Here is a 27961-nt window from a genome sequence, read left to right on the forward strand (position 1 = left end):
CCATGGGCTGGGGTGAGCCCCTGCATCATTGCCACCGCCACGGGGACGGGTCACGGACGTGGGAGACAGGCTGGAGCCAGAATCCTTTAAAAACTTGTCCTTTATTAGTCTGTCAGAAGCGAGTCCCTCTGTATAGGGCGTCCCACCCAGTTATAGCAAAGTGAGCAACATGAAGGGACTGAGCCCCTCCTGCCCGCGGCCCCCCCAAACCGGGGGCAGCGCGGGGACCGGGGTGGGGACCAGGCTGACGGGGCCGTCCCTCCCCGCACGGCCCCCGCCGCCGCCATCCCCTTCCCTCCCTCCCTCCCTCCCTCCCTTCCTCCAATGTGGGGTGCCCCTCATCCTGTGCCCCCCCGGGGGTCAGCTCTGGGGCCCCCAAATCCCGCAGAGAGCGATAGCACCAAGGGGGACGGCTGCTCCCCGCAGTTTATTCCGCGCTCCCTGCCGGGACCGAGGGCCGGGGGGGGCCGGGCGCTGCCGGGGAACGGCCCCGGGATGGACGGGGGGCTCCGGGGCTGGAGGAGAGGGTGTCTCAGCTTTGCTTCGGATTTACATTCTGGACCATGCAGTAGCACCAAAGTTCATGAGGTGATCGGTGATGGAGCGTTACTTCCGCTTCCTCCCGCAGTACTTCCCTGCCGCGCAGCCCGCGCCTGCCATGCGGGATGGATGCGGGTCAGCCCTGCCGGCAACCCGCAGGGACGGGACGGAGACGGGGCACCACAAAGGGATGGGACAGCCACGGGGACACCCCGCAGGGATGGGACAGGCACGGGGGCACCCCAAAGGGATGGGACAGGCACGGGGGGCACGACTGCCCCTGGAGCGGAGGACCGCACTCACCTCTAAAGCCCAGGGCACCCAGAGCTCCTCCGTAGGGCTTGGGGGGTTTCCCTGCAGCGGGAAGGCAGAGCAGGGTGAGCGGGACCCCCGCGGGGATACGCGCCGCCCCCCCGCCCCCCAAAACACCCCGCGGGGCAATGGATACTCACCGCCGAATCCCAGGCCGCCGACCCCACCTGAAAGGAGAGCGAAGCCCTCAGCACCACGGGGCACCCCCATTTCTGTGCCCCACACCCCCAGGGCAGCCCCCCGGCTGAGCCCAGCCCCAGGGTCCCTCCCCGGCCGTGGCCGTGTCCCCGCGAGCTGGCCAGGCACGGACACGGGCCCGGTGTGTGCTCGGTGCCGAGCTGGCGGTGGGTGGTACCTGGAAATAGCGGTGATACGCCGAAGCCGGGACCTCCAACGCCTGGGGAAAAAGCAACAGCCAGTGACAGCCGGTGACAGCGGTGCCACTCTAGCGTGCACTGGGGACAGCCTGGCTGGGATCCCGTGCTCACTCCAGGGACAGGAGCTGATGCAAAAGCCGCCGTCCCCACCCTGGCACCTCTCTGGCTTCCCAGTGCTCTCCCAGGCAGCTGGTGCTCAGCAGGGAATGGCAGCAGCACGGGGACAGCAAGCGGGGACGAGTGTGGCAGGATAGGGGACACACTGCCAGGCCAGCCCCAAAGTGCAGCACTCACCTGGCTGCAGCCCCCCAGCACCAAAACCTGCAGGTGGGTGAGCCCCAGTGAGGGTGGGGAGCGTGAGCACAGCCATGGGAATGTGGATGGGGACAGGCACTGGAGTCACTCCTCCAGCCCCTCTGGCTGTCCCTTACCTGGCTTGGGAGGTTTCCCAGCAGCTCCTGGATACAAGAGTCCTAAGTCAGAGGGGGGCACCAGGGCAGCCCCTGCCCGGACTCACTGCCCCAGGGCCACACCCAGACCCTTCAGGAGGGGCCCAGAGGGTCCCAGGAGGGACCTGCATCTTCACACGTTGGGGACAGGGTACAGTACCATCCCCTGTTCCCATGGCATGGGCAAGGCTGGGGCTGTGGCCCTCAGTCCCTGCTCAGCAATGGCAATTCCTTTGGATCACCCCCTGGGAACAGGGCAGGTGACAAACACAACAGGGGACAGTGACAGTGCAGGGTGGGATTGTGCTGTGAGACTGGGAGGGGACAGAAGTGACCCACAGACTCCCTTTCCTTTTCATGGCTCTGCCAGCTCTCTGCTGCTGCTGCTGCTGCTGCTCCCTGCAGCCCAGCCCTGGAGCCCCACAGCGGGACCAGCATCACTCACCGAGGCCACCAACTCCGAGCCCACCGACGCCAAGGCCACCTACAAGGAGTAGCCCGGGTGAGCACCAGCAGGGACAGGCAGTGTCCCCAGTGTCTGACCCACTCCTCAGCCACTCCCAAGTGTGCTCATCCTTTCTCGGGCAGCCCCGCTCCCCCCCCCCCCCCCGTGCCCAGAGGGAGCATCCCTCCAGCTCCGCCCCTCGACGGGAGCATCCCTCTGCCCACACATCCCCACTGCCTGGGCTCAGCTCCTGCCAGCACTTACCTGGGAGGCCACCAACCCCTGGGACTCCAACCCCAGGAACACCTGCCAGAGAGACACCATTAGCACCTGTCCCCCACAGCCTGGCAGCCCCGGCTCGGAGCACCCCCAGTCACTGCCCAACCTGCTGGGGTGGCCCTGGCACCCATGCTGGGGGTCCCCAGCACCCATCTCACAGCACCCACAGGGGCTTCAGCCCCTGTGTGACACATGGAGGAGAAAACTGTCCTCAGCGAGTCCAGGGCAGGGAGTACAGGTGGCACTTGGCACCCATGGGTGACAGCACACCACTTCCCATGCCTGGGCCATTGGGGCAAAGTGGGCACACAGGGGGCAGAAGAGAGGTCAGCACCCCAATGGCTGCAGGAGAAGGGTGCCCAGGGACAGTCTGAGGTGGCCCTGGGGCAGGGGGCAGGGGTACGTACCGAATTTGGGAGGTTTAGCACCAGGCTGCACCCCTACTTGGGGGATGCCTGCAAAGTGAGTGAGGACACCATGGTTAGGACAGTCACCCCCGCACCGTCTCATGTGCCACCACCCTCCCCTCCATGCCACCCGCGTCCCTCCCTGACACCCCTTCATGTGGCTTGGTGGCTTTCAGCATTCCCAGCCACCACTGTCCCCAGGCAGGGTGGGACACAGCACGTACCTGCCCCGGGAAGGATGCCAGTTCCAGGTACTCCCACCCCTGGCACCAATCCGGGCACGCCACCAACACCGGGTGCCACTCCGGGCACTCCGCCCACGCCAGGCACCACCCCTGGCACCCCTCCAACCCCGGCACCTGCGGGAGAGGGGTGAGAGATCCTGTGCTCGTGTGGGATCATGTGCCAGGCCTGGGTGCCCATGCCCAGCATCCCCTGCATGGGTCAGAGCCACACCAGGGCTGGTAGGGAGCCTGAGGGGCTCCCCAGGCTGACTCACCAAATTTGGCTGCCTTGGCTGCTGCTTTGGCTGCTGCTGCAGGACCTCCAACACCTGGGCAGAGACAGCAGAGGGGGGTCAGACCCTGGGAAGGCCTCACAGCAAACCTGGGCAGAGCCCATCCTTCAGGCCCTGTCTGCAGCCCCCCAGGGACACTGCTGAGGTTCTCCTCAAGCCTGCCCCCAGAACTGCCCCCACACCTGCCAGGCTGCTCTCACCCTTGCCTTCCTCCTCCTCACCTGGGACACCTCCAACACCAGGAACCAGGCCACCTACTCCAGGAACCAGGCCACCTACTCCAGGAGCCAGGCCACCCACGCCGGGAGCCAGGCCACCCACGCCGGGAGCCAGGCCACCTGCTCCTGCAAGGAGAAAGAGAAGGACTGGGCTTCAGCTCGGGAGGAAACATGGAAGGAGGAGTTGGATGAGTGGGTGGGTGGATGGATTATGAGATGGATATGTGGCTGGATGAGCACTGGTTGAAATGATGGTAGGATGGATGAATGGTTGGATGGATGAACGAATGGATGCTGAGATGGACACATGGATGCTCAGATGGCCAGATGGACGGAGAGGTGGTGGGATGAATGTGTGTGTGAATGGGGAGTGGTTGAATAGATGGTGGGATGGATGAATGGAGGGATGATGAGGTGCACTAATGGTTGAAGGGATGGTGAGATGGATGTGTGGATAGATGGATGAATATGTGATGCATGTGGAGTGACTGAATAGATGAGTGGAGGAGGTACAGATGGATGAACAGAGAAGGGGACAGATGGACACCGAGGTGGTGGTCTTGTGGCTGGGTGGGCAGAATGGGTATGGATGGACCAAAGTATGAGAAGGTGGTGAACTCGGATGTTCCACAGGGCTCAGCTCACTGGAGAGCACCCCTGACACAGCCAGAACCCCATCCCACATTCAGCCCTTCAGGGAGCTCGTCCCTCACCCTGAGCCCCAGGGACCCCAGGCACTGCTGGGCCTCAGCCCTGACAGGGGAGCAGCCTGGGGTGGGGATGAGCAGGAGACAGGACAGGTGGGATAACCCCAGAGAGATCCCAGCTTACCATACTTGGCTGCTTTGGCTGCTGCTTTGGCAGCGGCTGCCGGACCTCCTGGGGACAGCGAGTCAGAGGGTCAGGAACGTGTCCCACCAGCACTGCTGGGGACATCCCAGCATCCCTTGGGCACCATCTCACCTGGAATGCCGACCCCAGGCACCAGACCGGGCACGCCAACACCTGGCACACCCACTCCAGGAACACCAACACCGGGAATGCCAACTCCGGGCACGCCAACACCGGGAACGCCAACACCGGGAACACGTCCTGCTCCTGCAGAGGGGTTCTGGGATGTGTCCAAGGGGGGAAAACTCCACAGCAGGAATCCCACTGACCTCCACAGCACCGGAGTGTCCCCACCTCTCCTGTGTGCCAACACACCTCCTCCCTCCCTGGGACAGCCGATGGTGACGGTGGTGACAGTGGTGACTCACCGATCGCCGCTGCTTTCGCTGCAGCCTTGGCTGCGGCCGCTGCTGCTGGGCCACCAACTGCAGGGACACAAGGGACACAGTCAGGGACCTGCTGAGGCCAGCATCCCATCAGCGGCTGCTGACAGCCCATCTGCTCACCTCCAACACCAGGAACAGCACCAGGAACCCCAGGCACGCCAGGAACACCAGGAACACCAGGAACACCAGGGACACCGGGAACTCCAGGAACACCAGGAACACCAGGAACGCCAGCGATGCCAGGAACGCCAGCTCCTGCAGGAAGCAAGACAGGAGAAGTCAGATCTGGCTGCAGCAACAGCTGAAAGGCTGGGCCTGTTCTGGCTCTGTCTCATAATCATGGCCAGGAGAGCAGAGAATCCACAGCCACTACCAGGAGAGACCCAAGCAGGGCAGGAGAGGGATCAGTTCTGTGTCTTGCCAGACCCAATGGGAGGCGTTCCAGGATCCTACCAGGTTTTGCAGGGCAGTGACCCCGGGCCCCTCACAGCACATACCGTACTTAGCTGCCTTTGCTGCTGCTGCTGCCGACGGCACCCCTGGGGACAAGGGAGACACGGAGCCTCAGCCACCATGGCCCTGCAGAGCCAGGCCACGGGGACAGGGCTCCTGGAACAGTCACCTGCCACCCCGGGGACACCTCCGACACCGGGCACCGCCCCGGGGACACCTCCGACACCGGGCACCAAGCCAGGGACACCTCCGACTCCGGGCACCAGGCCGGGGACGCCGCCCACACCGACACCGGGAACGCCGGCGCCTGCGGGGACACGAGGGGACAGATCAGAGCTGGCTGCAGCAAGAGCTCAGTGCTAGCACTGCCATGGCTCGGTGTCACCATGGTGCCCCAGACAGTGGAGCATCCACGGCCTCATGCAGGACAGATCCCAGCGGGGCAGGGCAGGGCAGGGATCGGCCCCATGACTCTGCCAGCAATTGCCTGGAAGTCACCAGCACAGGGACCACAATGACCCTCATCCTCACGGGGCCCGGGCTGCTCCTTGTCATAGGGACAGCAAGCCTTGCAGCCACACAGGCCATGGAGGAGCCTTGTCCTCATGGGACCCTGATCAGCTGGACCATCACAGCACAAAGCAACCTGTACTGAGTTGCTGCCTGAATTCCTGAATCCCATCCTTCCCTGGGCATGCAGAGAGATTTTTTCTACAAATTATAGAAGAGAAATGGAAGAGAAGGGTCATCAATGATTTAACCCACAAAGGAGAGCTGCCATTGACCATGGATCCTCGTGTGGACTCCCAGGGCTCTGCAGTGACAATGGAGGAAAAAGTCCTGGGACCTTGCCAGGTACCAACGGCTGGCTCTTTGGATCAGCAATTGGAAGCCAATCCTGCATGGAACCTCAGGGCCAGTTCTTCATGTGCACAAGCTCCAGTTTGGGCTGGTTATGGCTGCTGGGCACCTGGGTCTTGCTAGATCAAGTTGGATGCACTTGATGCATCCCAACATTCCACCACAGATTGGAGGACAGTAACCCTAGGGAGAAGTTCCTCTGCCAGGAATCTCTGCCTGAATGGCAGCAACACGGAGCCCTGTGAGCCCACAGATCAGCTGCTAGAAAGGGATTTGGTACAAAATCCAAGAATTCAGTTAAATCTAAAACCATGAATTGGGGCTTATTGTGCACTTCCACAGAGCACCCTGGAGAAACCCAGGAGAGGGAGAAGGTTCTGCCCTGCAGATGGAGCCAGGCCCGGAACAGCAGCCAGGAGCTGGGCTGAGCATTCCCCATTTCCCCTCAGGATGCTCCCAGGGCACAGCCCGAGGCTGGGCACCCCCGTGTGTCAGGGCAGGGCGGGCAGGGTCCCGGGGGCTGGGGCCCCTCACAGCACATACCGTACTTAGCTGCCTTTGCTGCTGCTGCTGCCGACGGCACCCCTGAGGACAAGGGAGACACGGAGCCTCAGCCACCATGGCCCTGCAGAGCCGGGCCACGGGGACAGGGCTCCTGGAACAGTCACCTGCCACTCCGGGGACACCTCCGACACCGGGCACCGCCCCGGGGACACCTCCGACACCGGGCACCAAGCCAGGGACACCTCCGACTCCGGGCACCAGGCCGGGGACGCCGCCCACACCGACACCGGGAACGCCGGCGCCTGCGGGGACACGAGGGGACAGATCAGAGCTGGCTGCAGCAAGAGCTCAGTGCTGGCACTGCCATGGCTCGGTGTCACCATGGTGCCCCAGACAGTGGAGCATCCATGGCCTCATGCAGGACAGATCCCAGCGGGGCAGGGCAGGGAAGGGATCGGCCCCGTGACTCTGCCAGCGATTGCCTGGAAGTCACCAGCACAGGGACCACAGTGACCCTCATCCTCACGGGATCCTGGCTGCTCCTTGTCAGAGGGACAGCAAGCCTTGCACCACGACAGGATATGGAGGAGCTTTGTCCTCATGGGACCCTGCTCAGCTGGGCCATCACAGCACAGGACAACCTCTACTGAGTTGCTGCCTGAATTCCTGAATCACATAATTCCCAGGGCACATGAAGGGATTTTTTCTACAAATTATAGAAGAGAAATGGAAGAGAGGGGCATCAATGATTTAATCCTGTAACGGGAGCTGCCATTGACCATGGCTCCTCCTAGGGACTCCCAGGGCTCTGCAGTGAAGATGGAGAAGAAGGTCCTGGGACCTGGCCAGGTACCAACTGCTGGCCCCAACTTTTGGAACGGCACCTGGAAGCCAATCCTGCATGCAACCTCAGAGTCAGTTCTCCATGTGCACAAGCTCCAGCTTGGGGTGGTTATGGCTGCTGGACACCTGGGACTTGCTAGACCCAGTTGGATGCACTTGATGCATCCCAACATTCCACCACAGATTGGAGGACAGTGACCCTAGGGAGGAGTTCCTCTGGCAGGAATCCCTGCCCTAATGGCAGAGGCACTGAACCCTTGGGCAGCAGGCCTTGCGTCAGGTGGAAAAGAGATTTGGTACGAAATCTAAGAATTAAGTAAAATCTAAAACCATGAATTGGGGCTTATTGTTCACTTCCACAGACCCGCATGGAGAAACCCAGGAGAGGGAGAAGGTCCTGCCCTGCAGATGGAGCCAGGCCCAGAAGAGCAGCCAGGCGCTGGGCTGAGCATTCCCCATTTCCCCTCAGGATGCTCCCAGGGCACAGCCCGAGGCTGGGCAACCCCGTGTGTCAGGGCAGGGCGGGCAGGGTCCCGGGGGCTGGGGCCCCTCACAGCACATACCGTACTTAGCTGCCTTTGCTGCTGCTGCTGCCGACGGCACCCCTGGGGACAAGGGAGACACGGAGCCTCAGCCACCATGGCCCTGCAGAGCCAGGCCACGGGGACAGGGCTCCTGGAACAGTCACCTGCCACCCCGGGGACACCTCCGACACCGGGCACCGCCCCGGGGACACCTCCGACACCGGGCACCAAGCCAGGGACACCTCCGACTCCGGGCACCAGGCCGGGGACGCCGCCCACACCGACACCGGGAACGCCGGCGCCTGCGGGGACACAAGGGGACAGATCAGAGCTGGCTGCAGCAAGAGCTCAGTGCTGGCACTGCCATGGCTCAGTGTCACCATGGTGCCTCAGAGAGTGGAGCATCCACGGCCTCATGCAGGACAGATCCCAGCGGGGCAGGGCAGGGCAGGGATCGGCCCCATGACTCTGCCAGCAATTGCCTGGAAGTCACCAGCACAGGGATCACAGTGACCCTCATCCTCACGGGGCCCGGGCTGCTCCTTGTCATAGGGACAGCAAGCCTTGCAGCCACACAGGCCATGGAGGAGCCTTGTCCTCATGGGACCCTGATAAGCTGGACCACCACAGCACATAGCAACCTCTACTGAGTTTCTGCCTGAATTCTTGAATCCCATCCTTCCCTGGACATGCAGAGAGATTTTTTCCACCAATTATAGAAGAGAAATGGAAGAGAAGGGTCATCAATGATTTAACCCTCAAATGAGAGTTGCCATTGACCATGGATCCTCATGGGGACTCCCAGGGCTCTGCAGTGACAATGGAGGGGAATGTCCTGGGACCTGGCCAGGTACCAAATGCTGGCTCTGCCTTTTGGAGGTGTACCTGGATGCTAGTCCTGCATGGAAATTCAGGGCCAGTTCTCCCTCCTTATTTGGCCCAAGCTCAAGATGTCCCTGTTCTTTAGCTGTGTCCCTCATCTCCTGTGTGCTCCTTGGGGCTGGTTATAGCTAATGGATCCCACCATCCCACCAATTCCACCACAGTTTGGAGGATAGTGACCCTGGGCAAGGGCCCCTCTTTCCAGAATCCCTACCCTAATGGCAGAGGCACTGAACCCTTGGGCAGCCGAACTTTTGTCAGGTCTGCTGCTTGAAAAGATATTTTGCACAAAATCCAAGAATTCAGATGTGTCTAAAGCCATGATTTAGGCTCATTGTTCACTTTCACAGAGCACCATGGAGAAACCCACAAGAGGGAGAAGGTTCTGCCCTGCAGATGGAGCCAGGCCCAGAAGAGCAGCCAGGAGCTGGGCTGAGCATTCCCCATTTCCCCTCAGGATGCTCCCAGGGCACAGCCCGAGGCTGGGCACCCCCGTGTGTCAGGGCAGGGCGGGCAGGGTCCCGGGGGCTGGGGCCCCTCACAGCACATACCGTACTTAGCTGCCTTTGCTGCTGCTGCTGCCGACGGCACCCCTGGGGACAAGGGAGACACGGAGCCTCAGCCACCATGGCCCTGCAGAGCCGGGCCACGGGGACAGGGCTCCTGGAACAGTCACCTGCCACCCCGGGGACACCTCCGACACCGGGCACCGCCCCGGGGACACCTCCGACACCGGGCACCAAGCCAGGGACACCTCCGACTCCGGGCACCAGGCCGGGGACGCCGCCCACACCGACACCGGGAACGCCGGCGCCTGCGGGGACACGAGGGGACAGATCAGAGCTGGCTGCAGCAAGAGCTCAGTGCTGGCACTGCCATGGCTCAGTGTCACCATGGTGCCTCAGAGAGTGGAGCATCCACGGCCTCATGCAGGACAGATCCCAGCGGGGCAGGGCAGGGCAGGGATCGGCCCCGTGACTCTGCCAGCGATTGCCTGGAAGTCACCAGCACAGGGACCACAGTGACCCTCATCCTCACGGGGCCCGGGCTGCTCCTTGTCATAGGGACAGCAAGCCTTGCAGCCACACAGGCCATGGAGGAGAAGAGGCTGGGTCTCCCAGCACGTGTCTGGGGGGGGCACTGCTCAGACTGGGGAGCCAACAGCCTGGACCTGCTGGCACACATCAGTGCCACACGGACAAGCACCAGGTCACTTTTGCAAGGACTGACTGTCAGAGGGCTTTGTTCCTCATGGATAGCAGGGCCACCACAGCACAGAGCGACCTCTGCTGAGTTCCTGCCTGAATTCCTGAATCCCATCCTTCCCTGGCCATTCAGCAGGATTTTTTCTACTAATTATAGATGCCATGGGCATCAGTGGTTTAACCCTCAAAGGAGAGCTGCCATTCAACACGGCTCCTTGTGGAGATTCCCAGAGCTTCACAGTAATAATGAAAGAGATGATCCTGGCACCTGGTGAGGTAAATTCTGTCTCTGTCTTTTGGAGAAGAACATGGACCTCCAATGCAGTTTGAAACCTGAGGGCCAGTTGTGCCTCCTCCCTTGCTCCAAGCTCCAGACTGCCCTGCTGCTTGGCCATGACCCTTGGCCCCACTGTAGCTCATTGGATCTGGTTATACTTGATGGATACCACCATCCCACCACATTTAGGAGGACAGTAACCCTGGGAAGGGCCACTCTGCCAGGAATCTCTGCTTGAATGGCAGCAACACTGAGCCCTTGAGCAGCAGATCCTGCAACAGATCAGCTGCTGGAAATGGATTTGGTCAAAATCCAAGAATTCAGTTAGATCTAATACCATGAATTGGGGCTCATTGTTCATTTCCAAAGAGCACCCTGGAGAAACCCAGGAGAGGGAGAAGGTCCTGCCCTGCAGATGGAGCCAGGCCCAGAAGAGCAGCCAGGAGCTGGGCTGAGCATTCCCCATTTCCCCTCAGGATGCTCCCAGGGCACAGCCCGAGGCTGGGCACCCCCGTGTGTCAGGGCAGGGCGGGCAGGGTCCCGGGGGCTGGGGCCCTCACAGCACATACCGTATTTAGCTGCCTTTGCTGCTGCTGCTGCCGACGGCACCCCTGGGGACAAGGGAGACACGGAGCCTCAGCCACCATGGCCCTGCAGAGCCGGGCCACGGGGACAGGGCTCCTGGAACAGTCACCTGCCACCCCGGGGACACCTCCGACACCGGGCACCGCCCCGGGGACACCTCCGACACCGGGCACCAAGCCAGGGACACCTCCGACTCCGGGCACCAGGCCGGGGACGCCGCCCACACCGACACCGGGAACGCCGGCGCCTGTGGGGACACGAGGGGACAGATCAGAGCTGGCTGCAGCAAGAGCTCAGTGCTGGCACTGCCATGGCTCGGTGTCACCATGGTGCCTCAGAGAGTGGAGCATCCATGGCCTCATGCAGGACAGATTCCAGCGGGGCAGGGCAGGGATTGCTAGCCCCAGTTGGATGTGGTTCTGAACCCAGGCAAGTTTTTGGAGGATGTTGACCCTGGGCAAGGGCCCCTCTGCCAGGAATCTAAGCTTGAATGGCAGCAACACTGAGCCCTTGGGCAGCAGATCCTGCAACAGATCAGCTGCTGGAAATGGATTTGGTCAAAATCCAAGAATTCGGTTAAATCTAAAACCATGGATTGGGGCGCATTGTTCATTTCCACAGAGCACCCTGGAGAAACCCTGGAGAGGGAGAAGGTTCTGCCCTGCAGATGGAGGCAGGCCCGGAACAGCAGCCAGGAGCTGGGCTGAGCATTCCCCATTTCCCCTCAGGATGCTCCCAGGGCACAGCCCGAGGCTGGGCACCCCCGTGTGTCAGGGCAGGGCGGGCAGGGTCCCGGGGGCTGGGGGCCCTCACAGCACATACCGTACTTAGCTGCCTTTGCTGCTGCTGCTGCCGACGGCACCCCTGGGGACAAGGGAGACACGGAGCCTCAGCCACCATGGCCCTGCAGAGCCGGGCCACGGGGACAGGGCTCCTGGAACAGTCACCTGCCACCCCGGGGACACCTCCGACACCGGGCACCGCCCCGGGGACACCTCCGACACCGGGCACCAAGCCAGGGACACCTCCGACTCCGGGCACTGCCCCGGCACCTGGAGGGAAGCAGAGTAGTCAGACCCCCCACAAACACCCCACTCTGCCACAGTGGGGACTTGGTCTGCCCCAGGGTCACAGGAGTCTCTTGGGCACCCGCTTTGTGGTGGGCTCCTCACTCATCCTAAAGCAGCTCCTCAGGGTACCTGGGATCTTGTTGGGAATTTTATTCCCAGCTCCTTACACCCATCAGGCTACCCAGGATGTTGGGGACTCCCAGGGCCCCCCAAGGCTGTGGCTATACATCCCAGCTGCCTCAGACCTGGCATGTTTTCCCTAAATGCCCCAATGTGTGATTTGCTCCTCACTTTTCTCCCACAGAGCAGTCAAACAGGGAGCAGTGGAGATCTGCATCACCAGGAGCATCCCTCACTAGGGAAGGACAGCTCAGCACAGACACCGAGTGCTGGCCACCCTGCTGGCACCTGGCAGAGCAAACCCACATCTCATGGAGAGACCGCGTGTGATGGGCATGCTCTGTCCCCTGCCAGGCTGCTGCATCCCAAGGGGCCCTCAGCCCTTCAGCGCTGCTGGAACAGCTGCTGGAGCTGGGACAGGGCAGGGACAGCACCCCATAGAATGGGATAGGAGCTGCCGGGGCAGCTGTGGAGCCGCACAGCCCCTGGAATCGATGCACGGCCCTTCCCTGTCCCGAGATGTGTCCAAGGCAGCAGGAACTCACCAAAAGCTCCCGCCTTTGCCGCTGCCTTCGCCGCTGCCGCCGCCGCTGCCGGTCCTCCGACTGCCGGGATAGCGGGAGAGAGTCGGGGATGTGGGATAAGGGAAGGAGACCCTCCCCGAGCCCCAGGGCAGAGCCCTCTCATCGCCTCACCTCCAACTCCTGGGACACCGCCGATGCCAACACCGGGTGCAACTCCTGGGATGCCGCCAACGCCGGGCAGGACCCCAGCTCCTGCCGCGGGGGACAGCACGGTCAGCGGGGACACGGGGACACAGCCAGCACCCCCGGGGCTGGGAGGGAGGGAGGGAGGGAGCGGGGACAGGGAGCAGCTGCCTGCTGGGGACATGGGTGGCGTTTGTGCCCCAGAGGGCAACTCACCGAGTTTTGCTGCTGCCTTCGCTGCTGCTGCCTGTGCTCCGACCCCTGCGGAGGGACACGGGCCCTGAGCCACCCTGGCATCATTTCCACCTCAGCTCCCCCACCCCACAGGGACCCTGGGGACCAGGCACTCCTGCCAGCGTCCGTTCCCCTCTCCTGTGGGAGGTGCTGCTCCCGGCCCGGCTGTCCCTGCAGGCCGCAGGCAGCCGGGCAGGGCCCAGCACCCGTCCAGGGCCAGCAAGGGGACAGGGTGGAGTTCCCCTGCCATGGCCGGGCCGCTCCCCACCCCGGGGCTGCGGGGCCCAGTGTACCTGTCCCGGTGGGGTATCCTGCCTTTCCTGCCAGGAGGCCGGCTCCTATCCCGCCCGGCCTGAGGCCTGCAATCACAACACAGCGTAGAGCCACGTCAGGCACCAGCCAGGGGAAGGACAACGAGACAGACGGAGCAGCCCCCTTGGATCTCCTGCCCCCGGTGTCAGAGCATGCGAGGGGATGCCAAAGCCAGCTCCTCCCTACTTGAGATCCCAGCTCAAACATCCCTGCCTGAAGCTTGAGTGGCTCAGGACATGTCCTAAGGATTAACAGCTCTCAGGAATACCGGGAGAATTGAGTTCCCGGGCTGATCCACAGCCACCACGGGCAAGGCATGAGGTCCCCAGTGGGCCACCTCGCCCTGGGAGCAGGATATCCCTCACACCAGCCCGAGGGTCAGTGGCCACAAGGTCGTGGTGGAGCCATGAGGAGTGAGGACACAAGTACTCACCATTGGTGTAGGGCAGTCCATAGCCACCTAGGGGACGAGAGGAGAGGAAAGGAGAGAAGAGGGGTTAGCACCTGGCTGCTGCTGGCCCTGTCCCCTCTGCCCCACAGCGTGACCCTGCTCTGCTGGGCCCTGCAACACCGGCCCAGGGGCTCCATCCATTTGCGATAGTGAATCCTCCGGGATACAAACCCCCGTGCTGGAGCTGGGCCAGGAGATGCTGTTCTCCCTCACCTTGGAAGCAGTGACGGAAGGAGCCGCCCCTCTGAGCCCAGGCCGAGGGCTGTGGCGCCTGGAGCTGTTGCGCAGGAGCCTCCCATGACCCCGCTCCAGCGAGGGGTCCCGCGGGAGCCCCGCGGCAAGAGCTGTACCCAGCTGGCTGCACCCCGGCCAGCTCGGAGGAAAGGCTTTAATTGGAATCAGGGCTTGGGAGCCTCGGCTGAAACGTGACCTCGTTAGGAGGGCGGTGTGAAGGGATGGGGAGGGATTATGAGCTGGGACATTGTGGCCAGGGAAATGTCTCCTTGCGAAAGAGCCGGATCCCGGCACTCGGAGTGGTGGGGATGCCCCTGACTCAGCAGGACCGTGGGCTTGGCACGGGGACAGCAGTTCCCAGCTCCCATCACTGCTGGCTGCAGCCCGAGGCCATGGGCTGCCACATTCCTTGGAGGGACACCTCGAGCTGCACAGGGTGGGGGGTGCCTCCAGCAAGGGGGCCATGGGCAAGGATGTAGCTGCCTGCAGCCAGGATGGAATTACTCATGGCACAGCATCTCCTTGAGCACTGGACTCCATCCCCTCCCAGCAGCCAGCATGTGGGGACCAGATTTCTTTCCATCCTGCCAGGCAATCCCATGGTGTTCCACATCAGTGGTGCTGGCAGGCAGAGGCTCACAGTGAGCTGTGCCAGGTGTGCCCCACCTTGAGGGCCACCCTTGCCCATCCAGGGGCACCTTATCAGCACCTTGCTCCACCCTAATGCTGGGAAAGGGGTGACACACATGGAGGTGACTCCAAGGGCCAGAAGTCCAAGCCAAGGGTTTTGCTGGGTCCAAGTCCAGCTCCCCACCACCCCCAGCTGGATGGGAAGGCAGCCCCTGCCCATGCTGTGTCCATGGGAATGTCACCAGCGAGCTCAGGCCCTGCACACACTGGGGCTCTGCATAAACCAATGTCAGCCAAGCACAGCTGGACACTGGGGAGTGGTCCCCATCCCTACAGCATCAATAGGACCCTGACCTCAGCCACGGCTTCAGACTAAGCCTCCAGTGAGGTGAGGGACCCCAGGGCCACCTCCTGAGTGGGACAGCCCAGGAGCAAGTCATCTAAAGAGATGATTTTCCACTGAAAATGTTGTTTGTCCCATTGTCCCTCTTCCCCTCTCAACCTGGACCTACTGCAGTGGGGACAGTGCAGGGGACAGCCCATGTGTGGCAGCCCCAGATCCACCCACAGCATCAAGGCAAGAGCCTCCACAGCCAGCAGCACAGGCTGTCCTTGCACTGCCAGCCCCGAGCCCTCAGAGGTAACAAACTGGCATCCCCCAGCACCCCAGGAAGGTCTGGAGACACCCCCATGGTCCTGGTCCCTGTCCTGGGGCTTGGGACCTAGATGGCAGCAGGGCCGAGGCTCCTTAAGGATCATAACTCTGCTCCAGTGCAGGAAACAGGAGTGGGCTAGGATCCCTGCAGCTGCTTGTGGCCACAGGCCCTGCTGGGGGGCAGCCAGCAGAGCTGCTGGGGCTGGAGCTGGGCTGGGATGTGCTGGGCTGGAATGTGCTGGGGCTGGAGCTGGGCTGGGATGCGCTGGGACTGGAGCTGGAGTTGGGCTGGGATGTGCTGGGCTGGGATGTGCTGCCTGCGGTGGGCTCCTCTCACTGAGGCTCTCCTGCCTCCAGCAGCTTGTTTGGATGCACGGGGATGGGGGCCCTGCCTGCATGGGGCTGCCCTCCTCCTCAGGATGCATTGGGGAGCAGTCAGGTGGCAGCATGGCCCCTGGAGGACACAGAACCTGCCACTGTCTCTCCATGGGCACGGCTGCCCGGGGACAGGCAGAGCTGGCAACTGACCCAGGGCTGGGAGGGGAAGGTGCCCAGAGCAGCCTGGTCTGGCAAAGGGGTGCTGAGCTCCCCCAGGCTGATCTGGGCTGGGGCTGAGCCCTGTCCAGGTGGACAGTGGGGACAGAGATCTGCCTGGAGCCCCCAGCAGCCTCAGCTACAGCTCCTTGAGCCAGGACACCTGGCCCAGGTGAATGCCAGGCCCAACACCAGGAGCCACAGAAACCAGACTGTCCCTGCAAGGGCTGTGCCTTGTGCCAGCAGGAGCTGGCAGGGACATTCCAAGGTGGCCTGGCCCAGAGCATGTCCCCAAACGTGACCCTTCCTACCTTACACAGCCGGGGGAGGCACAGAGGCACAGCACTGTCCACACGAGCGGGATCAATGCTCAGATCACCCCAGGAGCTGCCCAGGGTGCCACAGGCAGGGCATAGCAGAGCCCCCAGCTCTGTCCTGCTGTCCCAGGGCCAGCACGGGCACTGCCAGCTCCGGGGCACTGCGGGCACCGTGCCTCAGCCCCGGGGAACGGTGCATCCTCCTCCTGGCTGCTGGGGATCCTGCACCCACAGTGAAGCCACTCTGCCGGCTGTGGAGCTTACCTGGGAGCTTAGGAGCTTTGATGGGATAACCCAGAGGGACACCGGGCTGCTGACCTCCAAAACCTCCCAGTCCTGCAAACCAACAGCAGACGCTCACCTGGAGCCCGCGCCACAGCTGCCACCAGTCCCGGAGGGAGGGGGGTGCCCCAGGGCACCCTGGCACAGGAGAGGGAGTGGCTTGGGAAGCCCTGAGGCATCTTCTGGTGTGGGGAGACCATGGCTGTGAGGAAGAGGCTTGGGAAGGAAGAGAAGGACAGGCAAGAGAGATGGGGCACTCACCGGGAATTCCTCCAAAGGCTCCAGCTCCTAAAAGGAAACACAAAGACACCTGTGTGAGCCCTGGGCTGCTCCTGGAGGCCCAAATTAACCGAAGTGGGTTCAGCCATAGGTTGGCTTCACTGCCAAGTGCCCTGTAGGGCTGTGATCCCAAAGGCTGGGCTGGGGTGCCGAGCTGGAGCCAGCCCTGATCCAGCCCCAGTGTTCCAAGGGGATGAGGGGACCTACCTGGGGCTTTAGGCTTGACTCCAGCTCCAGTGGGGACCCCGGGCAGCACTCCCACGCCAGGGAAGCGAACACCTGGAGCAGAGACCAGAGGGGTGAGCTGGGGCCTCACTGGGGGTGTTACTGGTACCCAAGACCCCCACAACCAGCTTTCAAATCCCTGTCACCATGGCAACCTCATCCTTGGGGTCTTGCTGGCACTGCCCTGTGCCAGCTGCCTGCACCTCAGCTGCCAGGAGGGGTTTGCTCCAGGTGTGGAGCTGCCTGTGGAACAGACTGGGAGCCTGCAGGGGACATGGCACTCCAAAGGGGTCCCACTGGTGACACCAAAGCCCCAGCCAGGCCTGGGCAGTGCTCCCTGCCCTGCTGATGCTCGGTGGCCTGGGGCCAGACAGGGCTCTTGAGCCCTCCAGGGCAGCAGACAGTCTTGTGGCCTTGGAATCGTTTGGGTTGGATTTTTGGGTTTTGAGTTTCTTTTTGGTTTGGGGTTCTTTTTCCCCTTCTTACAAATGTCTTTCATTATAACTCAAGCATTTTCAGACATGGAAAAGACATTCCTGACCAGCAACACACTTCGGACAGTGTCGAAACATCTTGTTTTCACAAGTTTTCCTCCCCCAAATTACTTTGCACTGAGGAATTCCTCTCTCCCGCCACCTCCCCCTCCTCCCCTCGGCCAGCCCTGGTGGCTGTGCCAGCTCCTCTCCCAGCGCTGGTGCTGCCTGCCCCCGCCATGCTTGGCACGGGATGGAGCTGCTGGGTCTCCCCGTGCCTTTGGCACGGTGGAAATGTAACTGTAGCCTCAGCCAGGGGGTTTGGAAGCTGTGGGGAGCAGCAGGACGCAGGCAGGCGGCAGCACAGGGTGCTCTCCCCATGTGGGTGCTGCTGGCAGGGTGGGGACACCCTCGGAGTTGGGGTGCTGATGGTGGGGAACCCCTCGGAGTTGGGGTGCTGCTGGCAGGGTGGGGAACCCCTCGGAGTTGAGGTGCTGACGGTGGGGTGGGCACCCCCAGCTCACCTGCGCCGGGGAGCACGCCGCCCGGAAAAGCTCCAGGAATCCCAGCACCTGCAGGCAAAAGAGATTCAGGGATGAGGGCCCGGCTAGAATCGCTCCCCGCCCCGGCCCCCACGCCGGGGCCGTCACCTACCTGGTATTTTAGGGGGTTTCCCTGCCGCGCCAAGGCCGGGCTGCACCGCGCCCGGTACTACGGCACCTGCGGGCAGCAGAGAGCCCTGAGCCCCGGCCCGGCTCCTGCCCACCCCAGGGACAGCTCTGCCCCAGGCTCGGCTCTGCTGGGAGCGAGGGGTATTTCCTACCTGTGGAGACCCCGAGGCCACCAGGACCACCAAGTCCACCCACGCCTCCAATGCCAGCACCTGGGGGCATTGGGAAGAGGGGTGTACCTGCGGCTGGCTGGAACGGTGCCAGAGAGGGGACAAGCTCAGGATGGCCCTTGGTGGGGGATGAAGGGGACACCCTGAGACAGCCCCAGGGCTGGGTTCCCCATACTGGGCACAGGGACCAGGCAGTTGTGTGGTCTGTGCTCCCGGGGGCTCAGGTTTGGCCAATTCCCCGTGCCTGGGACCCTCCGAGTCACTGGGGAGCCCAGTGAGAGCATCAGCTCTGGCTCCAGGGGAATCTGTGCTGGCCCAGATGCCCAGGGGACACCCCTGGGGGCTGCCCGAGCCCACCCTACCCAGACCCCCCCAGCACTCACCAGCTTTGGCTGCAGCCTTGAGCGCCGCGGCCGAGGCGGCTCCCGGGAACGCCGCCCCGGGGAAGGCTCCAGGGAACAGACCCGCAGCACCTGTGGGGAGAACAGCCAGCATCAGCACCCCGAAAAACCAGCTGCCGACAGGGTGTCCTGCCCCTTGGTGGGCACAGGGGCTGCTGAGCCATGGGGGCTGCGTGGCACTGCCAGGGCTGGCGTTAGGCTGGGCAAGGTGGCGTTAGCAGGCACTGCCCTGTCCTGCGTCCCCCAGATTCACACTCCCATTCACATCCCACCTGGCACACACACCTGACACCCCTGCAGTGGGTGCTGACACCCCTGCAGGCCCTGGCTGACCCCCGCAGTCTCTGTCCCTCTGCTGCTGGCCCTGCAGGGACCCCAGGTGCCTCCTCTCCTGCAGGGTCACCCCGCTGTGGTTGATGCCATCATGCTGGGGGCCCTCGGGGCTGCCTGCTGGGTGCCTGGGGTCCCTTAGGGTCTGGGAAGGGCACCCAGCCCAGATGGGGGAGAGCTGTGGAGATGGGGACAAGGGATGTGCTGTCCCCAAGGTGGGTCTCTGGGGACATCACCCCAGGGATGGCCCAATCAGGGAGGGACAGTGGTCAGTGCTCACCTGGCTGCAGGCCAAGGGGGCCGAGTCCCCCAAGTCCTCCGACCCCCCCAAGTCCTCCGACCCCTAGGAAGAGAAGCGGGGTGAGGTGGGAGGTGGTCAGGCCCAGGGGAACAGAGGAGTCCCTGTGGCACCGTGGGGATGGGAGAACAGCCCAGGGACGGGCACAGGGGTGGGTGACAAAAGTCCTCGCCAGCACTCGGGTCCTCCATCCCGTCCCTCTGCCTTACCCACCCCCCGTCCTGCCGGGCCACAGGGGGACAGAACCAAAATGTTTATGGCTTAGGAATGAGTCCCTGGGTCTCCGGCCAGCGCTGCCTTCCAACATCTGGGGCTCATCAGCCCTCGCTCCCTCCAGGCGCAAATTCCGGAGCCGCTGGCTCCGGGCGCGGGCCCCGCTCGGCTGGGCCTCGGCCGGGCCTCGCAGCCGCCCCGCGTTTGGTTTTAATTATGCCGAAATAAAGGGCCTTGTTTTTCTTTCCACGAGCTGAAACCTGAGCAAACGGAGGCTGTCAGCCCCGGCCTCGGGCTGCAGCTCCCACGGCGCAGCCGGGCATACTTGGGGGGCCGGGGGTGTGGGGTGGCCCTGCCTTGGGCACAGCAGGGACCCCCGGTGTGGGCACGGGGGGGCCCCAGGGTCTGCCTGAAGCAGCATCAATCCCTCCATGGGTATCAAGGCACCGGGCACAGAGTGCCAGGAGATGGGGATGTGGTTGGAACCCAAAGAGGAGAGATTTAGATTCAATGTTAGGAGGAAATGCTCTGCTCTGGAGGTGGGCAGGCCCTGGCACAGGGTGCCCAGAGCAGCTGTGGCTGCCCCTGGATCCCTGGCAGTGCCCAAGGCCAGGCTGGACAGGGCTTGGAGCAGCGTGGGACAGTGGGAGGTGTCCCTGCCATGGCAGGGGTGGCTTGAGATTGGCTTTAAGGTCCCTTCCAACTCAGGCCATTCTATGATTCCGTGATTTCCCTTGGCCCCAGATGCTGCATGTTCAGTCCCTGCTGCCCCAGGCTCGGTGCCCTCCAGCTGCACATCTTCCTGCCAGCATCTCCCCTCTCTCCTGGTGATGTCCCCTCTCCCCAGCATTCCTAAGGCAGGCAAAGCCCAGCGTGGGCTGCAGGAGCCTCTGCAAAAGCTGTTTGGCCCTGATGGCAGGCAGGTGGAGGCACTGCCAGCTTCCCACCAGGACACTGGCTCCTGCTTTGCATCTCCTCCCGCAGCTCTGGCACAGCTTTACAGGCAGCAAGCACCCCCAGAGGGTGTTTGGGGGGCTGGGGGCAGGGGGCAGTGCTGAAGCAGGGTATGGGAGGAGGCCCCTGGAGGCTGTGGCAGGATTAGTGTGGCAGGGCAGGGCTGGGTGTGTCTTGGCCATGGGGAAGCAGTGTGAGGGCAGCAGTGGTTGGTAAATGTCCCAGCCACTGGCCTGGAGGTGGTGAAAGCCAGGGAAAGGCTTCTTACCTGGTTTGGGAGGTTTTCCTGCAGCCCCGAGTCCTAGGGGAGAGCGAGGGCAGGGAGAGGGGTCAGAGCTATCCTCCCACTGAGTGTGCCCGGGCAGGGCACACAGGGCACAGGGAAGCCCCCTGCCCATCTCCTGGGCATCCTGCCCCTCTGTCCAGCCCAGCCCAGCCTGTCAGGGGGGACCAGCACTCACCTGCTCCCAAACCTCCAACTCCAGCACCTGCGAGCAAGGGCAGAGTGTGAGCACTGCCCCGGGAGCCCCCAGACCCAGCCAGGTCCCCGAGGGTCCCTGGGGAGGTGGGGGGGTCACACGGCTGTCAGGGGTGGGACATCCCCCTGCCACGTCCCAGGAGTTTGGCTGAAGGTCTGGGGACAGGCTGTGACCTCTGAGCACCTCCTGGGCAGGGTGTAGGTGCCAGCCCTGGGCAAGCCTGGCACTGCCACCCAGTCATGTCCCCACACCGTGGGGCTGATGCTGAGTCCATGGTGAGCAGCCAGACAAGATGTCCCCATGTCACCTGATCCTGGCTGGCAGCTCCCCAGCCTTCCATGGTATCTCAAAGGCACTCAAGGTCCCCCAGGCACATGCCCATCATTGCAGATGCCCCCTCCCAGTGGTGCTGGGCCCCCTTACCTGGGAAAAAGCCTGCTCCGGGGACTCCCCCTCCCGGGATAGCACCAGGAACCCCTGCAAGAGGAGAGAGCCTTGTTAAAATGCCCCAGAGGCCCAGGCAGGGAGGCAGGGGGCTCCTCCTGGCTCCCCTGCTGCTCCCTGCGGAGGAGTTGGGATGTGGAGCTCGCAGGCAGGTCCCTGCCTCTCCTTGTGACGGTGTGACAGTGGTGGCAGGGCTGGAGGGGCCCCAGCTGGGACCCAGGTGCCAGCAGGAGCTGGCCTGCATGGGAAGGAGGGACATGGAGCTGGTGCTGTCCAGCTCTGTGTCCCAGCTCCTGCCCCATCCCACAGCCAGGGCTGTCTCCATCCCCTGCAGCCTCAGTGGCTCTGCGGGGTGGCTCTGGGCATGGCCAGGGACCTGGGGCTGTCTCAGTCCATCCCCACAGTCCCTGACAGGCCCAGCCACACCTGAGCATCCTCTGGGGCTGCCCCAAGGATCCCTGGGTATGTCCTGCCTGCCGAGGTGCCAGTGGGAAGAGCCAGCTCAGGCCGGTGGCACTGGAGTGACAGACTGGAGGGACACTCCTGAGACCCATGGGACCTCCCTGTGTCCCTTTGCCTGTCTGTGTGACACTGATGTCACACCCAGGTCCCAGCACTTCCCAGGGCATCTCAGCTCATGCTCAGAGGCCACCAGAGGGTTTTTTGGCTGTTTTGTACTCTGGCAGTGCCATATGTCTGCTGCAGGGCACCAATGCCACCAGGCTGCCCCCCTGGCTGGCCCACAGCTCCAGCAGGGCTGTGGATGGGATGGGGACACGAGGGGGCTGCAGTGCAGAGGGAAGGGCAGGGGACACGAGAGAGCTGCAGTGCAGAAGGCAGCTCCTCTTCAGGCAGCAGGAGAGGGGCTATGGTGGGGTTTGCAGGACAGAGCAGGGCAGGGGGGCTGCCAGGAGGATGTGGGGGGGCTGCTGTGGCCACAGTCCCTGTGGGGAGCTGCAGCCAGCCCTGGTGCCTGCGCTGCCACAGGGGATGGGCTTCAGGGGGCACTGCAGACCCTGTGGGGGCCTGGCTGGCACCTGAGCCCCTGCAGGGGCCTCCCCAGACCCGGGAGGTGGGGGCAGCCCTGGCAGCAGCACCAGGGGCTGGGCAGTGCCCAGGGGCGGGACAGGGCAATGCCAGCCCCCGGGGGGACAGGCAGCTGGCAGGGCTGGCACACCACAGCATGTTGTGCTGCACATCTCTGTGGCAGATGTGGGGCAAACTCTGGGGGCATCCCCCACACTGTGCCCCACCCCACAGGGATCAGGGTGTCCCCTGGGCCCTGCTCACGGGTCCTTTCCACCCTGGCACCTGGCAGGGATGCCCAGCCCCCCTGGATCCAGCAGGCTGTCAGGACACTCCCGTGTGTGACAGGGCTGTCGGGCAGTGCTCAGGAGATCAGGGACAGGACATCCCTGGGGATGCAGCGAGCAGGGGAGGAGCTGTGCCAGGACCCAGCACACAGCCCCAGGCCTGCTCCCTCGCATATCCCTTCCCGAGGTCCCACAGTGTCCCTAGACAGGAGGGGACGCGCTCAGCCGTCTGGCACAGCACGGCCCGGCCGGGGGGACAGAACGGCTCCTTTTCCTTTTCCCGGCACATTCCCCGCCCACACCGCCCCCCCCAGCCTGGAAAAACACAACTCCAGCTCCTGCCTTGTTTCCCAACAATCTCCAAGCGTCTGCTCAGCGCCAGTTCTCCCTCCCAGCCCCGCTGCCGCTGGGAGCCAGAGCCAGGCACGGCCAGGGACCCTGGGACACGGTCAGGGACTGTCCCCACCCGGGAGGGGCTGCTCAGCCCCCATCATTTCCCCAGCCTCAGCCCCCCAACATCAGGCAAGGTCCCTGGTGCTGGGGTGGCCCGGACTGACCTTCCCCACCCCTCTGTCACCCTGTGCCAGTGCTGGAGGCTCCCAAGGAAGCTGGGACAAGGATTTCTCACAGCATCCCTGCAGTGTGGGGACCACAGAAATGTCCAGGTGTCACCTGCCTACAGCCACAGCTGCCAAACTCATCCCTTTATCACCATCACCACCCTCAAGGGGCACTGAGGGTCCTGCCAGGAGGGTCCCACTGTGGTGATGCTGTTACAGCTCCCTCCCCAGGCACCATCCCAGAGAGAGGGCTCTGTGCCAGGACACATCTGGGAGGGCTGCAGAGATTGTGCTGCTCTGTCTGCTGCTCCTGCCCACATCAGGAGGTCAGCAGGGCCTGGAAAGAGATGGGATGGCCTGGAGGCAGTGGCATGGCTGGCTTGGTGGTGGTGCCATGTGGCTCTGGGGGGACAAACCTTTCCCTCAGGAGCTCTTCCTGACCAGTTCTGCTGCCAGGCACAGCCAGACCTGCACTGCCCTGGATGCTCCTTCACAAGCTGCTCCCCCAGAGCCCAGCCTGGGGCTGTTCCCTGGTGCAGGCACTCCTGGGGGGTCTCTCCAGATCCCCCCAGCATCTCCAGTCCCTCCCCCTGGCAGCACCACTGAGCACAGGTGTTGGTGACAGCTCACACACTGGCGACACCGTGACCACATTGGGCTCTGGCCATCACTCTCTGGTCATCTCTGTCCTTGCCCAGCCTCAGGGCCAGCAGCCCCCAGCCCAGTCTGGGGTCTGTGTGCTCCCATTTGTCCTCTCCACTCATTCCCTTGGCACAACAGGGAAGGGGAGACTGAGTCAGCAGCTTCCCAGTGCTGAAGGAGCTCTGTGCAGCCTCTGCTCCGAGCCTGCCAGGACCCTGGGAAGGGGAATTTCCTGGGCTCCCAGCCTGTCTCCAGGGCTGGGCTGGCTGTGAGCCTGCATCCCACCCCAGGGACAGCTTCTCAATCCAGGGGCCAGAGAATTGGCAGCCACTCGTGCAGCCCCAGCTGTGTCAGGGTGTGAGCCATGGAGGTGCTCAGATCTGGTGTGGAGTCTCCTTGTTTATGAGAATGGGACATTTTCCCCCCAGCTTCATCCACAGGTGTGGATATCCAGGCTGTTCCCCTGCCAGAGCTGCTTCCGATCCCGTTTGGATCGGCTGCACCGTTCCTATCTGCACCAGTGCCTGCAGCTCCCTTCACAGGCCAGAAATGCAGAGGATTTCTTTATTCCATAGCTTTTGAGATCGAGGCCAGGATGGAGAATCCAGCACAGCACATCCTCATACCTCACCCCTCTCTGCCCATGGGCACCCGGAGGAGCCTCAGTGCAAAACCACCGACATTTCCCCTCTTCCCTCGTTCCGCTGTTTTCTTTTTCTTGGGAGAAAGTTATGGAAACATTCAGTCTCCAGGCGACTTTGAAGCTGTGCTGCATCCCGGGCCGAGCTCGCTGGTAGCAGCTCGGGGGAGCGGGGGGGGGGAGGGGGGGGCTGGGGCCGGGCCTGGCTCCTCTCCAGCCCCCCTGAAGCTCCAGCTTTCATCTGCGAGCGCCGGCGGGCGAGCTGCACCCTGCCAGCAGCGAGGGGAGGGGAGGGGCAGCCCTGTAGGCCAGGCTCCGGCTGGGAAGGGGAGATGCCATCTCAGCCCCGCCCTGGGGACCCTGGCTGTCCTCAGAGCGTCCCCACAGCCCCAGGCCGGGTGCCACCACACCCGGTGCCTGCCCCTCTGCACCCACCCGAGCTGCTCCCTGTGGGCCCAGAGCTTGCAGGGCTGGGAGCGCCCCAGGGCCCCCCTTGTCCCTCCTTGGGGGCGTCACTGCTGGGGAATCCCCTGTGCTCCGCACAGCAAGCACTGAGGGATGGATGCCCTGCTCCAGAGGCTGGGACAGGCTGCACTTGGCACCTTTAGGGAATCACAGCACCTTCCCCCTGCAGTGACCAGTGTGCAGATCCCCACAGTGCCAGCACAGCTCTGCTCCCCAGGGGCAGATCCCCAGGGGCTGATCCTGATCTGCTGCTGGGGGTTTCCTGAGTGCTGCCACCTCAGCCCCCTGGCACTTCTCTGAGGTGACAGCCTGGGTATGAATCCCTCAGCTCTGGGATGTCTCAGGGTTCCCTCTCCTGCCAGGCTGATTTGGAGCTGCACTGGCAGCCAGTGCTGGAGGACAGAGCCCTGACCGTCCCCAGCACCCTGGTATCGCCCTCACCATGCCACCGTGCCAGCTCTGTCCCCAAGGGCTGGCACTGCTCAGTCCTCCATGGGAGAGCCTCCCGTGTCCCACCAGCACTGGGACCATCCCCAGGGTCAGCTCATCTCTTCTGTGAGCTGCTTCCCAAAGCAGCAACACCCCTGGGGACTGAGTCAGGGACCAGAGTGGGGCCAACAGTCCCGAGCTGCTCAGGAGCCGCTGCAGGGTCTCACCCGGGGTCCAAATTCCTCCAGAGATGGTCCCAGCTGGCCATGGCTTGAAGGGTCAGAAAAAAAGCCAGCCTGGACCAGCAAGCCACATCTCTCTCAGTGCCAGGGGTGGAGAGTGCCCGGGACTGAGCACATCCCACCAAGCACCCTGAGCAGGATTAGGCACCAAGAGCAGCTCGACTTCCCAGGCAGCTCCAGGCTCTGGGGTCCCACTGCCTGCACAGCTGGGGCCACCCCGAGGCTGGGGTCTGTGAGCTGCAGGGCACGGGCAGGTGGAGCTGCTGAGGGCTGTGCCCTTGGTGACAGGTGGCTGTGGCTGTCCTGGTGCCCATCCACTCTGGCACTGCCCACAGAGAGAGAGCCCTCTCCTCTGGTTCTCAATCCTCTCTGTCCAACAAGCCCCGCACGCCAGCCCCAGCACCGACCCCGCGGCCGATGGTGGCCCTGCCCATCACACGCTCTCCTTGGCGCAGCCACCCGGCTCTCCGGAGGTGACTGTCCCCTCCCTGGTGGTGCTGCCGCCTCCTCAAAGCCCTCTGCCCAGTTTGGTCACTTCGGCGGGGGCTCTGAATCTGTGCTCAGCTGTTCTCCCCGCCGGGGTGGGAGCTCAGCCTCCAGCCTGAGCCGAGACAGGGGCAGGTCACCGTGCAGGCATCGGCTACGCTGGCCGAGCTGTGTCACCCGGCCGGGACACAGGGAGAGCCCTGCGCTGGCCGGGCTGTGTCACACGGCAGGGACACAGGGAGAGCCCTGCGCTGGCCGGGCTGTGTCACACGGCTGGGACACAGGGAGAGCCCTGCGCTGGCCGGGCTGTGTCACAGAGCCCTGCGCTGGCCGGGCTGTGTCACACGGCTGGGACACAGAGAGTGCCCTGCGCTGGCCGGGCTGTGTCACACGGCCGTGTCACAGAGAGAACCCTGCGTTGCCCGGGCTGTGTCACACGGCTGGGACACAGAGCCCTGCGCTGGCTGTCACCTCCCCGCCCCGGCCGCGTGTGCCACACCTGCGTGTGCCTGGGCTGAGCTGTCACACAGCGCTGGGACCACGCAGGGACAGGGACCCGGTGCTGGTGGCGGATGAGGGCGCTGTGCGGGCCCCGGGCACCCCCAGCCCGCGGCCGGGGCGGGTCGGGGCGCTGTGCAGCTGCAGCAGCCCCGGGGCTGTCACGGCCACACACTGAGCGGCCGCTCGCACACAGCGACCGCGGGATGCTGCCACCCACCCACCGCCCCGGGCTCCCGCTGCCACCGAGCCGCGGGGTCACAGCTGGCACCTCCCCGGCCCCGCGCACTGCTGAGTCCCATGGGGGTTTGGTGGTGTCCTGCCTGCGTGTTCCTGAGCCTCTCATGCCCCCAAACCTCTCATGTCCCCAAACCTCTGGTGTCCCCAAGCCCCTCACCAGGACACCGTCGCAGCTCTCCCTGACAGGTGCGTGGTGCAGCGGTGCCGTTACTGACTGCCCCGTGTCACCAGCCTCGGTGACATCCCGTCCCAGCCGGGCATGGCACAAACCACCTGTCGGTTCGGGGAGCAAAGAGCTCTCAGGGAGGTGGCACCAGGGCCTGCCCACGCACCCTCGGGGAGGCAGGCAGCGTGGGTGCCTGTCCCTGCTCGGGGCCGGGCAGCCGGGGCAGGCGAGGGGGTGCCCGGAGGGTGGGGTTGTCGCAGCCCCGGTGCCCCGGAGGGTCCCCGCAGGACCGGAGCGAAGCTGGCCGGGCTACGGGAGGAGCCTTCCGTTCCTTACCTCCTTGCTGAGTAGCCGGGAGGATGGAGAGGAGGAGGAGGACTCCGGGGAGGAGGGGTGCAGCTGCCTGCCTTGCCATCTCTTGAAGCAATGCCCCCGTGCTCCCGCGGGCTGTGTGTTTTATCCCAGAGCTGCTTAATTGTTGCTTCCAAGGATGCGAGGGGAAGGGGAGGGGGGCGAGGAGGGAGGGGAGAAGGAGAGGGAGCGGGGGGAGAGGCACAGGACACTACGTCATGAGGAAAGGCCAAATACACACGAGCCTCTCCCGCCGATTGGGCTGCCTGCTCTGGGAGGGTTTTTTCCTTTCCCCCTTTTTTTTTTTTTTTTTTTTTTAATTCCTCGCTGCTCTCTCCAAGCCGGCGCGTCTCTGCCAAAAAAGCTGGAAAGGGGGGGAGCTGCCAAGGCAGGCGGGGGGGGAGGACGGGGGGGCTGCGCCCATCGGAATGGGGGGTTTAGGGTGATGGATGTGTGTCGCACCGTGACTGGCACCTGAGTGGTGTCGCATC

General features: G+C 63.6%; 1 protein-coding gene across 14 annotated transcripts; it reads right to left on the reverse strand.

Annotated features, from left to right (window-relative positions):
* Positions 1–82: 82 nt before the first annotated feature.
* On the reverse strand, positions 83–27685 carry ELN (elastin). 14 transcript variants are annotated; one of them, XM_074556819.1, is made up of 44 exons: positions 27456–27684; positions 21418–21471; positions 20977–21003; positions 20784–20816; positions 19331–19393; positions 18703–18792; positions 18302–18361; positions 18133–18198; positions 18003–18050; positions 16988–17059; positions 16763–16789; positions 16484–16555; positions 13832–13858; positions 13380–13445; positions 13069–13113; positions 12841–12921; positions 12691–12753; positions 11903–12007; positions 11778–11819; positions 11065–11202; positions 10940–10981; positions 9565–9702; positions 9440–9481; positions 8171–8308; positions 8046–8087; positions 6804–6941; positions 6679–6720; positions 5444–5581; positions 5319–5360; positions 4942–5076; positions 4804–4860; positions 4508–4642; positions 4376–4423; positions 3548–3670; positions 3309–3362; positions 3034–3168; positions 2810–2857; positions 2388–2429; positions 2124–2162; positions 1661–1687; positions 1208–1249; positions 993–1019; positions 844–894; positions 83–653 (listed from the first exon to the last, which is right to left on the reverse strand). In XM_074556819.1, the coding sequence occupies exons 1-44, from the start codon at positions 27532–27534 to the stop codon at positions 607–609; spliced, it is 3030 nt and encodes a 1009-aa protein (XP_074412920.1). In that variant the 5' UTR covers positions 27535–27684; the 3' UTR covers positions 83–606. The 14 variants fall into 14 exon arrangements, with proteins under 14 accessions (XP_074412920.1, XP_074412921.1, XP_074412925.1 ...); XM_074556820.1 differs by having other exon boundaries at positions 12691–12750; positions 27456–27683; XM_074556824.1 differs by lacking the exon at positions 19331–19393 and having other exon boundaries at positions 27456–27685.
* Between the last annotated feature and the right edge of the window lie 276 nt (positions 27686–27961).

The sequence above is a fragment of the Zonotrichia albicollis genome, chromosome 22, assembly GCF_047830755.1.
Source record: "Zonotrichia albicollis isolate bZonAlb1 chromosome 22, bZonAlb1.hap1, whole genome shotgun sequence".
Classification (NCBI taxonomy): domain Eukaryota; kingdom Metazoa; phylum Chordata; class Aves; order Passeriformes; family Passerellidae; genus Zonotrichia; species Zonotrichia albicollis.

Excerpts from the sequence above, each read along its gene's own strand:
- ELN (XM_074556819.1), bottom strand. The coding sequence starts at position 27,534 with ATGGCAAGGCAGGCAGCTGCACCCCTCCTCCCCGGAGTCCTCCTCCTC. Across the intron at positions 18,051-18,132 it reads GAAACCCCCTAAAATACCAG|GTGCTGGGATTCCTGGAGCT; the intron begins GTAGGTGACGGC and ends TTTTGCCTGCAG. Across the intron at positions 3,671-4,375 it reads AGCCAAAGCAGCCAAGTATG|GAGCAGGTGGCCTGGCTCCC; the intron begins GTAAGCTGGGAT and ends TTCTCCTTGCAG.